The sequence below is a fragment of the Bos indicus x Bos taurus genome, chromosome 28 (genome assembly GCF_003369695.1).
Source record: "Bos indicus x Bos taurus breed Angus x Brahman F1 hybrid chromosome 28, Bos_hybrid_MaternalHap_v2.0, whole genome shotgun sequence".
In the NCBI taxonomy this organism is placed as follows: Eukaryota; Metazoa; Chordata; class Mammalia; order Artiodactyla; family Bovidae; genus Bos; species Bos indicus x Bos taurus.
Genome location: NC_040103.1, coordinates 27,910,209 through 27,926,368, shown reverse-complemented (window position 1 = coordinate 27,926,368; position 16,160 = coordinate 27,910,209). Strand labels below are relative to the sequence as shown.

General features: G+C 52.7%; 1 protein-coding gene across 4 annotated transcripts in view; it reads right to left on the bottom strand.

The window, feature by feature from the left end:
- The window catches only part of CDH23 (cadherin related 23), a 436,585-nt gene that overhangs the window by 10,099 nt on the left and 410,326 nt on the right, over window positions 1-16,160 (bottom strand). For all 4 annotated transcript variants that reach the window (XM_027530370.1, XM_027530367.1, XM_027530368.1 and 1 more), the window contains exons 45-55: window positions 14,501-14,603; window positions 13,135-13,260; window positions 12,241-12,444; window positions 10,287-10,745; window positions 6,884-7,000; window positions 5,562-5,786; window positions 4,500-4,669; window positions 4,140-4,277; window positions 3,034-3,153; window positions 1,141-1,318; window positions 793-1,004 (exon numbers count right to left, since the gene is read on the bottom strand). In XM_027530370.1, the coding sequence (XP_027386171.1) occupies window positions 793-1,004; window positions 1,141-1,318; window positions 3,034-3,153; window positions 4,140-4,277; window positions 4,500-4,669; window positions 5,562-5,786; window positions 6,884-7,000; window positions 10,287-10,745; window positions 12,241-12,444; window positions 13,135-13,260; window positions 14,501-14,603 (2,052 nt within the window). The remainder of the gene's footprint in view (window positions 1-792; window positions 1,005-1,140; window positions 1,319-3,033; window positions 3,154-4,139; window positions 4,278-4,499; window positions 4,670-5,561; window positions 5,787-6,883; window positions 7,001-10,286; window positions 10,746-12,240; window positions 12,445-13,134; window positions 13,261-14,500; window positions 14,604-16,160) is intronic.

Sequence of the window (16,160 nt, the reverse complement as noted above, 5' to 3'; positions counted from 1 at the left end):
TTCCTAGAGCTCAGCCCTGGGAGAAATTCATCGTGTGGGGCCTCAAATGAAACAGAGTGACAGCGAGGACTTAACACTAACATTCTGAGATGTGGAGAGATGCTGAGCCCACTGGCTCATTTTCATTTCGGGAGAAAAGAACAAGTGGGAGACACCCCAAGTATTCTTTCAAGCAGCATTTTGGGCTTTGGTGCTGAGAAGAAGGAGGGGAAGGGCAGGAGTCCTTCCCTATCTTTATAAGACATTTGAGAATAAGGCATGAAAGAAGAATTGGAAACACACACTCAGCCACTTCCCCTTGTTTCTTATTTTGATGATCATCCTCAGGTCCCAGGCTGTCTCAAACACTGGTATCAGCAGGAACAAGAGACAGACAGGAGGGGCTGCATGTTTATTTTGAGACAAGTATGGGGGAAGTGGCCTGTGGGGAAACTGTCCTTGGCAGACATTTAGGAGCGAGAGATGGGACACCTACTATTATTAGTCCCACTTTGCAGACGGAAAAAAAAAAAAAGACTCAGAGAAGTCACTTGCTCAAGGTCATCTGGCTGGTAAGTGAGAGAGTCAGATGTGGGTCCAAGAGCTTTGGCTGGCACAGCCCTTCTTACTAACCGCTGTTCAGCTCTGCCCTGTGTGGCACTGAGCTGGCTGGCTCCCTACTCTGGCCTCAGTTTCCCTGCTTTCGCAGTGGGGGCCCCTTCAGCCTCAGGCTGCAGAATGACTGCAGAATACAGAAGTAGACTGGATCCAGGAAGGGGTGCAGGTGGCAGGAGGCCCCGGGGACAGCAGTACCTCTCTGATGTGGAGGACAGTGCCATTGGGTGGGCGCACAAAGACGGGGCGGTTGTCATTGACGTCGATGACCTCCACCAGGAGCATGGTGGTGCCCCAGAGCGGGGGCTGCCCGCCGTCTGTGGCCACTACGGTCAGGCTGAACCTCTCGTAGGACTGCAGTGGCCGCTTTGTGGTCACCAGGCCCGAGTCCATGTCCACGTGGAAGGCCTCTGGCAGGTGGGGTAGGAAAGCAGGGCATGGGTCTGGCTGAGATACCCTTCCCATCCCTCCTCCACCCCCGACCTTCTACCTGGCCTGGGGCTGCAGCCCCTAAAGCATCCTGGGAGCGGGGAGCAGGCTACGTACCCACGCCAGGGCCCTCAAGTGAGTAGGCCAACTCCGCATTGGAGCCCTCGTCCTGGTCGGTGGCCATCATGGTGATGACAGAGGTGCCTGCTGGCTCATTCTCGTACACGCTCGTGCTGAACTGGAGCTTGGAGAACTGTGGCCGGCAGTCGTTGACGTCTAGCACCTGGATCACCACCTGGAGGGGGGTTGTGGTCAAAGGTCAGGAGCGTAGTGGGGTCTGCTTCAGGTGACCCGGTGAGACAAGAGTAAGCTGGGGTGGACAGTGTCCACTGTTCAGTCTGACCTCAAAATATTTCCTTAAGCCCTTGAGCCTTGGTTTTCTTACGTGTATATTGGGGACAAGAAGATCTTACCTCTCAGGGCTTGTGAGGTGCGCCTGTGACGGTGCATGCGCAGTGCCTGGCCTGAATAAATGCTCAGCAGCTGGCACTGTGGTTACCAGGTGGTCTGGTGTCTGGGTCCTGCAGCGGGGACCCCTGCCCACCCACCTTCTACTCTGTCCTTCGTCCCTTCCTACAGTGGCCCCACACATCTGCCTCTGATCTCTGGACCTTAATGCGGGACTGTGCTGCCTACACTCCTGAGGGCCCCTCTTGCCTGGTGTTTGTGTCTGGCCTGGGACTTGGCTCTGTCTGCTGACCCCACAGCCCAGGCAGGTCCTCTAGCTACACCAGGAGGCCTTTTTTTCCCCCCTGGCTGCTGTGGCCCTGCCTGACTGCACTTGTATCAGAGCTCTTCACAGCCTTGACACCAAGAACCCCTTTCAGTGCACAGAGCACTTTTCTACCTCCCGTCTCCTTGACTCAGCGCCCCTCTGGGAGGGAGGCCTCCCCAGGGCTGTCCCTGCCTCCCTTTCCCTGCACTGCTGACAGCAGAGGCTCAGAGAGGTTACACGCAATGCGCTCAGCTACTGTAGACTCCTGACTGCACATACTGTGTTCTCCCCACCACAGCGCCTGCCTAAGTGACAGGCGAGAACGACGGGATGTGTGAGTGCTCCCAGCCCTGCCCCCTATCTGCTAAGGAGAATTTTTCTTTGCCAACCCAGCTTCTTATCTCCCCACCTTTCAGGAGACTTTTCTTTGGATGGTTAGGTTACTACTGAGAAGTGGAAGAACTGAATACAGAAAGACAGGACTGGAAAGGCCAGAAAGAACAGAGAGAAAGAAAAGAAAGCAGAGTCTTGAGGAGGACTCTGGGTCGAAATGGGGACAGAGCGAAGGTGGGATGCTGGCCTCCCCAGAGCAACTGTGTGGACGCTAGACCTGGCCTGGGAATGGGGTTATGAATTCGATTCCTCATTCATGTTCTCTGAGACATTAAATAAATATAAATGCTTTATAATTATGTTTGGTTGCTGGACTGTGTTTCTTTCAATGGGACACCATGGAGACACTGGGCCATGTAGAGCCCAGGCTTTATCTGGTTTACACCCAGGTATGTGTGGGCTTCCCTAATGGCTCAGATGGTAACGAATTTGTCTGCAATGCAGGAGACCTGGGTTTGATTTCTGGGTCAGAAGATCCCCTGGAGGAGGAAATGGCAACCCACTCCAGTATTGTTGCCTGGAGAATCCCATGGATAGAGGAGCTTGGCAGGCTACAGTCCATGGGATCACAGAGTTGGAAATGACTGAGAAACTGACTCTTACTTGCATGTATGTTTAGCTGCCTTAGTAGGGCTCTGACACAGCAGTTTCTCCTGCAGAGCCCCTGTCTCCCTAAGCCACAGCCACTGTGAACCCCGGCGATGCTCCTGCTTCTCCCTCCCGCCACCACAGCTCTCAGGGGCCAAGGCGGCCCTGCTTCTGCCCTGCAGCACCCATCCTGTAAAGGCTTTGCCTGCTGCCTCCACAACCACATCCTTAGTGTCCACACCAAGGTCCCTCACCTGCACCGAATTTTCTCGACGGTTGCTGGCCACATCCCCAGGGTTGTCTTTGGCCAAGGCAGTAAGGATATAGTGGTCCTTCTTCTCCCGGTCCAGAGAGGACAGCACGTAGATGTCACCCTAGGAGGGGGAGGGTGGAGTCAGGTCCTTCATCAGTTCGGCAGATATTTATTGAGCATCTGCTAAGTGCCGACACTGTTCAGGGCTCTGGAGATACAGCACTGAAGAGACACCAGCCCCGGCCCCGTGGCGCTCTTGTCCTAGTGGCTCTTCTTGCCTTCACCACTCCAGAGTCTACCTGGAGGTGGGATAAACAGCCCAGGCTGGAGCTCACTACCTGGCCAGGTACCAGGTAATGCCCCACAAGTATTCACAGTCATAGCGCCAGGCTGGGAGTATGTCTTATTGTTCACACCGAGAGGAGGGAGAGAAACCCGGCTGAAAGGGCAGAGCGCAGGGGGATGTGGGAGGGCAGCGGGAGGGAAAGTCCAGCTTCAGCCTCACAAGTGGGGAAGGCTCTGCCTGGCCAGCCAGCCCCAGGCCACAGGGCTCTCTCCCTCCCTCCTTGTACTGAAACGGCACATTTGAACCAATTTGCCGACATTCAAAATCTTGAGCTTCTGCATTCCCACAAGTCTGAGACTCATGGGAACACGAGGGCTGAGTGGTGGGCACTTCTTCCCTCTCCCAGCACTGAGAGTAGGGCCATGTATACAGTAGGTGCTCAGCTACTGTGCTCACTGTCTACAGAGCTTCCTATGCCTCTCTTGGGCAGTTTCGAAAAGTAGACTCATGGACTTGAATCAAGTCTTCTAGTCTGGTGAAGACAAATCTCAGATTCTGTCCCACAAGAGGCAACTTCCAAAAGACTGCCCTACTTCCTTCCAGGTCTACTGGGACAGAAAGGCTGCAGTCTAAGGATATCTGGGACTCTGAGAACAGTGCTTGCCAACTTGACTGGAAGACCTCTGAGGCTACAGATGCCCAGGTGGCAGGACCCAGAAACAGAGGGGTGACTGCAATACTTTTGGTGGCTTCTCAGCCTATGACCCTGGGCCCTTCCCACTTCCCATTCCCCAAACCCAGGCCCTCCATTGCCCACTTACTGTGGTGGGGCTGATGGCAAACTTGCCCTCACCATCCACAAGGCTATACTCAATGAGGGCGAAGTTGCCTGAGTCAGCATCAGTAGCAGTGACCGTCAGGATGACTGTGCCCACAGGAACATCCTCAAAGACAGCTTCCTGGAGCCCAGTGGGCAGAGAGAAAGCATGGGCCATGGTCAGTCTAGAGTCTCTGCCCTTGCCCAAGAAACTCACTGATGCAGACAGCCCAGAGCATCAAGCTACTCATGGATGGTCATTCCCACGGGACTTGAAGGCCGCCAGGGTGGGAATAGAAGATGCCCAAAGGTCCCAAGGAATGGGCATGGGTCCCAGACCCAGTGTGCAGGCCTGGTCACCCACCTGGTAGGACAGCTGGTCAAAGATGGGGTTGTTGTCATTGATGTCCACAATCTCCAGGTAGACAGGGATCTCAGCTGCCCGGGGTGGGGACCCATTGTCTGAGGCCCTCACGGTGAAGTTGAGCCAGTGCACTTCCTCATAGTCCACTGTCCGGTTGGCAATGACCTTCCCTAAGACACAGAGACTCTCACCGCCATCCTGGCCACCCCTCACTCGTGGAAGCTCTCTGAAGTGGGAAGAGAAGGATCTGGGGCTCTGAGGATGAGCACAAGGGGTCCACTGAGGGAGAAGGGTGGCTAGGCGTCACTGCCCAGCGGCTGGCCAGAGGGCCGAGAAGAACTGGTGTCTAGCTCTTCTCCTCACTGGAAGGGCAAGAAAGCTTTTCACAAGGTAGAAAGGGACTTCCCTGATGGTCCAGTGGTTAAGAAATCGCCTGCCTATGCAGGGGATATGGGTTGAATCCCTGCCGAAGGCAGGGGATATGGGTCTGTTAAGATTCCATATGCTGTGGAGCAACTGAGCCTATGCACCACAGCTACTGAGGCATACTTAGGGCCTGTGCCCTAAAGAAAGCCACTGCAATGAGAAGCCTTAGCACTGCAACTACTGAGCCCATGCCCTGCAACTGGAGAAAGCCCATGTACACCAACCAAGACCCAGTGCAGTCAAAAAAAGAAAAAGGGAATCGTTAAAAAAAGTTGGGGGGGGATGTACAAAAACAAGTCGAGGACCTCCTCTTGGACACTTCTCTTGGCCTACTTGTCCCCTGAGTGATACGAATTGTGGAGCTTGAGTGGTAGAGAGGGTGAGGGATTATTCCAGGTTCCAGCAGATGCTGAAGGGGCTTCTGTTCTAAGCGGGAGCGAGGCACCCCATCCACGCTTCCAGACCAGGCGTGTAGGAGTGACTAGAATGTTAACCATGTCGGCCCTGGTCCCGCCCGCTGAGGGGTCATGGTGGGACCTCAACTGGAGGGTGAGAAGTGATCCTGGCCCCTCTGGGAGGCTAAGCAGACACAGACAGATATTCCCCAGACTTCCTCTGGCAGACCTTCCCACCTACCTGCCGAGGAGTCTTCCAGCTGGACATAGCCCGGGGGCATCAGGTTCAGCAGGGAATAGGTGATCAGCCCATTGAGACCCTTGTCGGGATCCACAGCTGCCACAGCGATGAGCGTGGTGCCTGGGGTGGCCCCCTCCAGGATCCGCTCTGTGTAGTAGGTGATCCCGAAGGGCTTGAACTGGGGTGTGTTGTCATTGACGTCCAGGATGTTGACCGTCAGTTTGGCTGGGGTGGAGGTAGCAGGTGAGAGTGGCATGAGAGGCCTGGTGTGGCTGGGTCAGGCCTTCCTAAGTCTCAGCCGAGCCCGGAGAGGACGGCAGCATCTTACAGACCTCCCGGGGCTCCCTGAAGCTCGGCCCTAGACTTGGGTAGTGGTCTGTGCCCGCTGACTCTGGTCAGGTCGCTCACTCTTCCATAGGGAGAGGGGCTTGGGTTCTGCCAACTGACTGGTAACCTTGGTGGAAGCCCTGGCCATCACTGTTGTGCAGTTTCCTAACTTGTCCCAGGAGACAGAACTCGGATGATCTGTAAGACCCTTTTCCATGATTCGACCTTTTGTTTCCCTCTGACTTGTTCCCTCTGTATAACCAGCCTGGGCCCTTTGTTCTCTGAGCCTGGGACAAGTAGCAGATGACTAGGTCCACCCTTCCTGAAAACTAGGGCCTCTGGGCTATAAAGATAAGCAGCCAGTATCTGCCAAGCCCCAGCCAGTATCTCCCCGACTCCAGCTGTCTCTGCCTCATGGCAGAGGCCACGCCATCCATAAATCCCCCTCCACGCTCCCTGCTTGGCAAGATTCAGTGCCTCTAGCAGCCCCTCCTGGCTCATGCCGCAGGCAGGACAGCCTGTGCCCAGCCACAGAAGGCAGCCTGCATGCCCTTCTCTTCTCCGCTGTGGTATCTGTGGCTTCACAGACTTGCCTTGCTCTTTGCTGCCTCTGGCCTGACCATGTGGCTTCTTAGCAGATCTGAAGGTCCCGTCTCACATCCCAGCTATACCCTGGTTACCAGTTCTGACAATGGGATTCCGACCTAAGTCTCTATCAACCCATCCTTTCCTCAGTCCCCTTCCAGCGTCTACCATGCCTCCTTCCTACTCTGAGGCTTAGAGTTCAAGACACACATCTCTGGGCTTCTGGATCCGCCACTGCTGAGCTCTGCCTAACAGCAGGGACACAGGGCCACTCCCAGCCTCGCTGTAGCTGCCACCTTCCCCAGCCGCCACCCCTCCTCATGAAGCCTGACTGCTGGCAACAAGCTGGTCCGCTGCTTGCCCCAGGACCAGGCCTGCCTCTCTATGGGACCATGTGGGAGAGGCCTTACCATTTGGCACACTGACGGAGCGCTCTGGTAGGTCGCTGGCATTGTCAATCACAGAGAGAGTGACCTCATAGGTGGCAACCAGCTCCCGGTTCAGAGGGGATTTCACCATTACAGACCCTGTAGACCAGACCAAGTCAGGTTCAGCCCCAGGGGAACCCCCTAAAATCTGGGCCTCCCAGGGGTGCTCCTGGCCAACCCTCCCAATCCCCACCATGGGCAGTGGGCCCCAGTGGACCTGGGACTTGCCATCTCCTCTGGCTGGATGAGACCACAGCTCCTGCAAGCTGGGGCATGTCGCTCTGCCCCTCACTCAGCGCTCGCCAGCCCGGCAGTTATCTAACCTCTCTGTACCCCTTTGTCCTCATTTGTGAGATGAGGACGATTACTGTACCTACCGCAGAGGGCTATTTGGCAGATTATAACAATTAAATGAATTTAATGTACTTGTAAAGGGCTTAGAACAGGGCTTGGCACATAGAAAGCGCTATGTAATTGCTTGTTTAAAAAAATGCTTGTTGGAATTTCCTGGTGGTCCAGTGGTTAGGACTCCATGTGTTCACTGCCGAAGGCCTGGGTTCGATCCCTGCTTTGGGAACTAAGAGCCCACAAGCCACACTGCATGGCCGAAAAAAAAAAGCACTTTGTATTCCACAACACATGAATATACTGAACCATTAAACTTATGGTTAAAAATGGTTACGATGGTAAATTTTATATGTATTTTATAACTTAAAAAACACTTGTATTCTAGGGAGATCAAGCATAAAGGAAGGTCAATGCATTGAAAATCCCTGATGGGGGTCCCTGGAAGGGACAGCAAGCAGTGGCACAGCTGGACAGTAAGGCCCACCCCCTTGTCATGATAATGGGGTTGCGGGGCGTGGCATGGCCGCCTGACAAAGGAGCTGTACAACAAAGAGCTGTTTCCTTCCCTCCTACCCACTGCCCCCGAGCCCTAGCCTGCTCCTGATTCACAGAGGAGCCCTCCAGAAGTTTGGGCTTGAACTGGACAGACAGTTTTGCCGATCTCAGGCCTGGCTCTGTTCTTCCTGCCAGTGTGAGGGCCTGGTGGCTCTTCCTCCCATTGGCCTCATCCTAGGGTGAAACCTCCTCTCTTTCCCAGCTCCCTCTCAGGTACTGGGGTGTCTGGGACTCCCTTCCCCCTTGGCAGACTCCCCCTGCTGAACTCCTGTCCTCCTCGGGTCCCCCATGGTGGGGCAGTCACTTACCCTGGGCCGCTGCCTCCTCCTCCTCCTCCTCTTCCTACTCTCGCTCCCCGTCCCCGAGGCTGGGGAGCGAGGATGGGGAGAGGGTGGCTGCATTCAGTCTGCAAAGGCTGGGCCACGGCCTTGGCCCAGGTCCCACAGGATGGGAAGGGTGGTGGGGGTGCGGTGGGTATGGAGGAAGGCGATGGGGTGAAGCAGAGAAGAGATGAGGTGGGAAGTGACAGAGAAACAGAGCTCAAACCTGTGGGCCTGCCAGCCATGAGGAAGAGAGAAGAGGGTTAACACCAGTTAGTTCAGGGTGCAGAGGGGATGGAGCAGAGCAGGGCATAGGGGACTGAAGGGCTCAGAGCTGATCAGGGCAGGAGATTTGGGAGGGATGGGGTGGATGGGAAGAGGCAGAGGGGTGGGAAGCTAGGGGAGAAAGGGGGAGCCTAGTAGAGAGGAGCACCCAGCGGGCTGAGGCTCTAGAAAGAGAGAGGCGAGCAAGGGAGGAGGAAAGCATGAGAAAGAGGGGCAGAGAAGACACTGGAAAGGAAAACAGAGAGAAGAGAGTCAGTTGGAGAGAGAACAGGAAAAAATGGTAGAGGCAACAGTATGCATAAAGCTGGCAGGGGCATGGGGCAGCTCTCCATGGTCCTGAGAAACCACTGCAGTGGGAACGTTGCTAACCTGACTCAGGACTAAGTCATCTAATTCCTCCTAGTGGCTCCTGGTTTTCCTGTCTTCTTTTTCCCTTTGGGCCTCAGAGGCATATTGATTTAATCTACTCTTTAGTTGTTTGCACATGATGGTCATTGGCATTACTCTTGTTTTATGTATGTATCTCTTCCCTTCTGTTCTCACACTCCTCTCCCCTTCTCTCCTCCCCTTGGGCAATGTATTCAAGTGTATTTATTGAAAGTGTTCCTGAAAATCATGTATTGTTTTTGTGTATGTATTTTATATTTATGCAATGGGATTTGAGTATACACACACACACACGTATATATATACGTATATAACCCATTCTGTTTCTTATCATTTTCAGTAAGTACTTGATTTTAAGGCTCCCTGCCCCCACCTCACGTTTCTCTGTGTGAGCCTAGTCTATTGCTTCTAAGCTGCCTGGTGTCCCATGACGTGCACCCACCACATTTTACTCTCCAGTATCCCAGGGATGGATGCCTTGGTTGCCCTCAAGCTCCTGTCACCAATAACACTGCAGTGAACATCCTCAAACAGTCTCATTATCAACCTGAGAACCTCCTTGGGACATATATCTAGGAGCAGAATTGCTGGGTCATTGGGTATTGCTGGATTGCTGTCTAGATAGGAAATTAGTCAAAATTCCTACAGTAGTATATGATGTTCCCACATTGTTACCAATACTCAGTGCTGTCCAGCGTCCTAATGTCTGCTGGTCACATATGGAAAACCAATATCTCATTGCTGTTTTACTATGCATTTCTCTGAGTAACAATGATTTTTAGCATTTTGCCATAGCCATGTTAGTTTTTCTGTCACTTCTCTGGGCCATCCAAGAAGTATATCTATAAGTTAGTCCCATGTCTCCCCCTTAACTCCCCTCGGAGGCAAAAATGCTGAACTTTTAGAAAAATAATAAAATTAAAGTCAAAGTTATAAGCTGCAAAAATTGTGAAAGATAAGCCACAGTTTCCCTTTGGTTTGTGATAGTGTAAGAAAATCATTAAGGGTATACATATACACACATATAACATAGAAATATATATGTGTGTGTACATATATATGTGTGTGTGTGTGTGTGTGTGAAACTTAGAAAGAAGTTAAATGGCCTGGATACATATGAAGAAAGTGTTCAGCCACTCAGTTATTAAAGAAATACATATTAAAAAATGCAATTTTCCTATAATATTTAACGCTATCACAAGTGTGGTGAGATGGGCACACTCATACAATACTGGTAGAGTAAGATAATTAGGGAGCTGGTCAAGGGGGAAGGAAGAAGAGAAGGGAGAGAGGGAAAGAGTCAGGGGAGAGATGGCAAAGAGAGGGAAGGATGTGGTGTCAGTAGGAGGGAGAGGAGAGGAGGAAGGAGCAGCTGATGGGTAGGGAGGAGCAGAGAGAGGGAGCAGCAAGGAGGGTAAGGGAGAAAGCAGAGAACCAGGAGACTGGGCAGGGAGTCCGGAGGAGGGCCGGAGGGGAGCAGGCCTTTGTACCTGTGTTGATATTCACGGCAAAGGCATCCTCCTGGTCAGGCACCAGGCGGTCAGTGTCGTCCTTGGCCACAATGTCGATGATGTGGTACTCCAGCTCAGGATTGAGGTCACGGTCAATGGCGGTGACGTTGGCGATGACAGTGCCTGGCTCAGCTGACTCCAGCACACTCACCGTCTGGATGGGGTTGAGGAACTCGGGGCGGGAGTCATTGATGTCATCGATAAGGACAGTGATGATGGCTGTGCCCGAGAGAGGGACGGCGCCCCGGTCGGTGGCCACTACTGTCAGCCTATACGACTCCTGCTCCTCCCTGTCGATGGTGGCATTGCCGACGCGGACGATGCCGCTGACTGGGTGGATGAGGAAGCGGTCCTGAGCCCCAGCTTCTATTCGGTAGATCAGCTCCCCATTGAGGCCACTGTCCTCATCCGTGGCTGTGATCTGAAGGACTGAGAATCCTGTGGGGGTGGGAATGGGGAGCAGCTGACAGTTACCTTTTATATAAAAACATCCCACCAAGATACTTTCCTTGGGGGTCACAAGGGCCTCTTCCCACAATAGCCTTGCTAGCACCTATCTTTGTTATTTTGTTATATATTTTTAAATGTATTTATTTTTAATTGAAGTATAGTTGATTTACAATGTTGTACTAGTTTCAGATGTACAGCGAAGTGATCCAGTTATATGTATATAATATATATTCTTTTATATTATAGGTTATTGCAGGAACATTAAATATAGTTCCCAGTGCTATATAGTAGGTCCTTATTGTTTATGTGTTTTATACATAGTCGTGTGTATCTGTTAATCCAAAGCTCCTAATTTATCCCTCCACCCCCAGCTTCTTTTGGTAACCATAAATTTGTTTTCAAAGTCTGTGAGTCTAATTCTATTTTGCAAATAAGCATCCATCTTTTATGCATTTTTTTCATCTGCAATTTTCTACAAAAATGGTGTCCTATTTTATTTTCCTTATTTATTTTGATTTTGTCCTATTTATTTTGATTATTTGAGACTGAACAATTTTTTAATAATTCAATGATTAGTTGTATCTTCTCTTCTGCAAAGTGTCAGTTTTTGTCCTTTGCCTATTTTTGGTCAATTTATACAAACTATATAATTATAATAACTTGTGATAAATATCTTTTCTTCTCAGTTTTTAGTTCACCTTTTGATACTAGTTATATGATGTAAAGAAGTTGAAATGGTTCATATGTACCAGAACTTAATATTTTTCCCTTTTTTATGTTTTCCTGTTTCTTAAATGCTTAGAACCTTATCTTTAAAGCAGACAAATATTCACCTGAAGTGTCTTCTCTTATTTTTTAATGTTTTATACTCTTTTATATTTTCTTTAGGGTGTCTTTGGGTTTCTTTCTGGTGTCTGACATGGGATGAGAATCTACACTAAATATGAACAAATGTTTTGCACACTGAACAGTTTTCACTACTGGTTTTATCATTTCCTTTATGACATAATGTTACATTTCTTAATTTACCCATCACTGTTGCTGGGCTACTTTGTCTCAGAGTCTTGTGTTCATATCATGTGGTTTTAAATACTGGTAATATGTTGTAAAACCTGGTAAGACAAATCTAGCTTTATTACACTTATTTTTCAAAATGTTCTTTAGAATCAAACTTATCTCCCAAATCATATTTGATTTTGATGGAAATCATGTTAATCCTATTTTGACTTTGAAACAATCAATCTTTCCATACAGGAACACGGAGGGAACATATCTTAACAATTTTGTTTTGTTCACAAGACACTGTAGGTCTGAGAAAGGAAGGGAGGGGGACGTGGGTCTCCTGACCCCCTCTCCGCCCACCCTTCTCCCCGCTGCCCATCCTTCTCCCCGCTGGAGGCGACTTCTGCCTCCAAACTGTGAGGCTGCAATCCCCACACACGACCAGCTCCCGTCTGGAGGCTGGGGCCTGACCCCCGCCTACCTGGTGGGCAGTTCTCCAGCAGGTGGACGGTGACAGCGGCAGGGCTAAAGGTGGGCCAGTTGTCATTGTCATCCAGGATGGTGACGAGCAGGTCAGCGGTGCCATTGAGCAGCCCGATGTCCTCAGCCAGCAGCAGCAGCTCCAGGACGGGGGGTGAGAAGGCCTCCCGGTCAATGACGATACCTGACCTCACTGTCACCACACCTGGTACCCAGCACCACCGGCCAGGGAGATACAAAGGATAAGAGATGTGGTGGAGAAACCGGGCAAGAGCCAACCCAGGGGGGACAGAAAAAGGTAAGGCGTGATGGGGACAGAGATGAAAGAGGAGCAGAGAAAGCAACACAATGACTTTCTTCCTCCAAGGTTCAACGACCAATGTTTAGGGAGGTCCCCTCCCCAGGTGTCCTTGGCAATTCTCCAGAGTTCTGCCTGAGATGAGTGCCTCAGGCTGGAGAGTTGAGCAGCTCTGCTGAGACAGGTGCCAGCACATCCCTCCTTGTCTCCTGTCACCAAATTGGCTCGGCCTAGACTGACGCAACAGAGCAGTTTTGAGTCTGGTTCGAGGGTGGTTGCTTCCTCTGGGAGACTAGGGGCCCCATCCTCCAGCGGGGGAGGAGACAAGGAGGAGTGGGTTTTGGGGGCTCTCTACTGAGGCTGAGTTTATGCATCAGCAGGTCACTTCTGTTGACCCCAAGCCTCTTCCTGGTTCTTCCTCGCTGGCCCCTGGGTGGCCTAATCCAGCTGTAAGATGGGGGCTGTGAGGAACAGGGTCCCTCTGGAGAGCCTGGACCCAGCACTGAGAAAGGAGACCCCAGATCTAGTGGTGGAGGCCGTTACAAGGAAGACTTGGAGCTGGGCTGGGAGAGCTGGGGGCGTGTGCAGAGGCCTCACCGGTACTGTTGTCAATATCAAAGAGCCCGCTCTGGGCGCCCAGCAGCTGGTAGGTCACCACAGCGTAGACGTCCAGGTCTGCATCCAGGGCCAGGACCGGCCCGTTGAGCACCGTCAGGGAGGTCCCTGGGCCGGGGGAGAGGGGTCACTGCAGGGTCAACTTGAGCCCCCGCCCGCCCTCCCCCGCCCCGCCCCGGTGAGCCATGGCTGACAATGGATGAGAGGAGGGGAGGTGAGGCGGACAGGTTGGGGGGCCCTGGGCCGGGCTGCGGCAGCCTTGGCAGACTGACGCAGATGCTTGGGGAGCAGCCTCAAAGCCCTGCTGGGGAGAAAACACAACAGCGGTGAGCAAGCCCCTCCGGCCCGCCCGGAGCACGCCGGCCTTCCCAGCAGCCTTTGAGGCTGGCCACCACGGGAGGGTCTGGGGGCTCCCTGACGTCCCCTCCCCGTGTGGGGCCCTGTCTAGGTATGCACCCCCGGCCCAGTCTGCCCACGTGTGTGTGTACACAATGCTCCAACGGCTGTCTGACCACTCAAGACTAGGACCCACATGTGTGCACCAGACTCCGTGTTTACACAGCCACAGCACTCACTCTGTAATGCTCACAGGCCTGGGAGGCCCACGCTGTGCATTCTGCCTCCGCAGGCGGTTATATCTGCACATGGAGTGCATCGTGCAGGCACCTCTGTGTATCTCTGCACACGTGTAAGCTGCACATATGCCTCACATGGACGTGCACTGGCACATGTGTGAGCATATACACAGGCAGATTTAAGATTCATATTCCTACAGGGGAGACAGCCAGCCAGAGACAGGGAGTATCCCAGCTCACCTCTTCCTAACTTAAGACTCCAAGCTCTGGGGGCTGGGGAGGAGTGAGAGGACGTCCTCGGGGAGGCAGTGAAGAGGAGACAGTGCACGTGTGTGGGGGAGAGCCACACTGATCTGTGAGGGGCCCTCCCCCTTCTGATCTCACATGCTCCCTGAGCTCTCAGAAGCCTCCAGGATGCGCTATGCTCCTGGAGCTGGGGGAGCATGAAGAGTGGGCTTACTCCCCTCCTGGGTAGCCTTATGGCTAAGTGGCCCTTGAGGAGGGGAAGTGGGGCTCTTCTCAGTCTTGGGGACCAATGACTGCCTCCAACCAGACCTGCGGCCTCCTTGGTGGCCTCTAGGAGCCTGGCAGCCCTGGTCCTCCAGCCCTTCAGAGCTGCACTCCCTTCTCCCCACCACACCCTTCTGCACTTGCCAGCTCTGTGTTCAGCCAGGCCTCAGCTGGGCCCCGAGCAGGCACAAGCAGGTCCTCGGCATCTGAGCTCAGGGGGTGCCTGGTAGCAGCAGGCGTTCCCAGGTGGGCCCAGCACCTACCAGCAGGAGAGTTCTCCATCACCTCCGCCAGGTAGGTGCTCTCAGTAAAGACGGGGTGGTTGTCATTCTCATCCGCAAGAAAGATGAGCAGCAAGTCAAAATCCTGTGGGAGGCACAATGGGGGACAGGCTGAAGGCCATGTTCTGGTCTGGCGAAGTGCTCCAGGGGAGGAAGACTGGGAAGTGGGGTGGGAGGAAGGTCCAGGAAGAGAGGTAGATGATTAAAGAGCCCACACCATGGGTCCAGAGACCTGGGTTCAAGCCCCAGCTATGCCAGCAGCTCACAGGGTGGCCTTGGGCAAATCTTTTCCCTTCCCTGGGACTCAGTTTTCCAATCTGATGAATGGGGATCTTAACTCCTTTTCACAGAGATGTGTGAAGTTCACAGGAGAATGGATGTAAATGGTATTGAGTCATGTTCCATCTCATGATAAGGAAGGACTTCAGCCAGGAAGATGAACCTTAGTTTCCAGATCCTCTTAGCTGGCCTCATGCCCTGGTCAGAGTTCAGTCCGGTACTGCACTTCACACCTTTCAAAAACCACAGGTACAATCCTTATCTCTTGGAACCTCCCCAGTACCCTGGAAGCTTCTTCACTGCAGACATGGGGGAACCAGAGAAGGCGGTGATTACTCAAAGATGCCTGGCAACTTAGCAGCAGGATGGGGCCCAGCAGCCTCCAAGCTTCCTTCCCATCACTCCATGCTGTTCCTTTCGGGATGCCCCAGGCCCTCCTAAGAGGGCAGGTGTCCGTGGGGGAGGGCGTGACAGCAGGAGGAAAAGGTAGGAGTGAGAGAAGGAAGGAAGGAAGGGAAGGCACAGGGGATGAGAATACTGGCGGTCAGCAAGGACCTCTGGCCTTAAGGCTCCTCAGCCTGTACAGACACGAAAACCAAGGCCCAGAAAGGGCTGAGACATCAACTGGTCAGAAGGAGAGCTGAGATGAGCCAGACCCTAGGACTCCTGCCCAGGACCCAGACCTCGTGGACAGGGAAGAGGGCTGACCCGACCCCTGAATGCACTGTTTGCTTTGCAATACCCATCTCCTCTTAGTAAAGAGAGACAACTTTTTGGCTTTTGAGGGAAAGTGAAGTGAAAGTTGCTTAGTCATGTCCGACTCTTTGCGACCCCATGGACTGTAGCCTGCCAGGCTCCTCTGTCCATGGAGTTTTCCAGGCCAGAATACTGGAGTAGGTAGCTATTCCCTTCTTCAGGCTCAGGGAATCAAACCCAGGTCTCTCAACTCAGGAATTGAACCCAGGTCTCCCACATTGCAGGCAGATTCTTTACCGTCTGAGCCACCAGGGAAGCCCTTTAGGGAAAAGCCACCTGGAAAATGTAACCCTTTTGGAATCCCAGAGTACATGCTGTGAGTACAGGTACCCCTGCCCTGCTCGCACCCTCCCCCTCCCCCCAGTCCTGTATGCCCAGATATCAGTGGTTTGAGGAGAAAAGATGCTAGCTGGTGTTTACTGAGTGTTTGCCATGTGCCAGGCTCTGGGCCAAGGACTTTACAGGTATTGGCTCCTTCGAGGCCTCGCCATGACTTTGGTGTGTGTCCACTTAGCAGAAGAGAAAGTAGACGCTAAGGAAAACTGACTTGCCAAAGCCACACACCCACTGACAGGCGGAAATAGGATTTGAACTGAGCCGTTGCTTA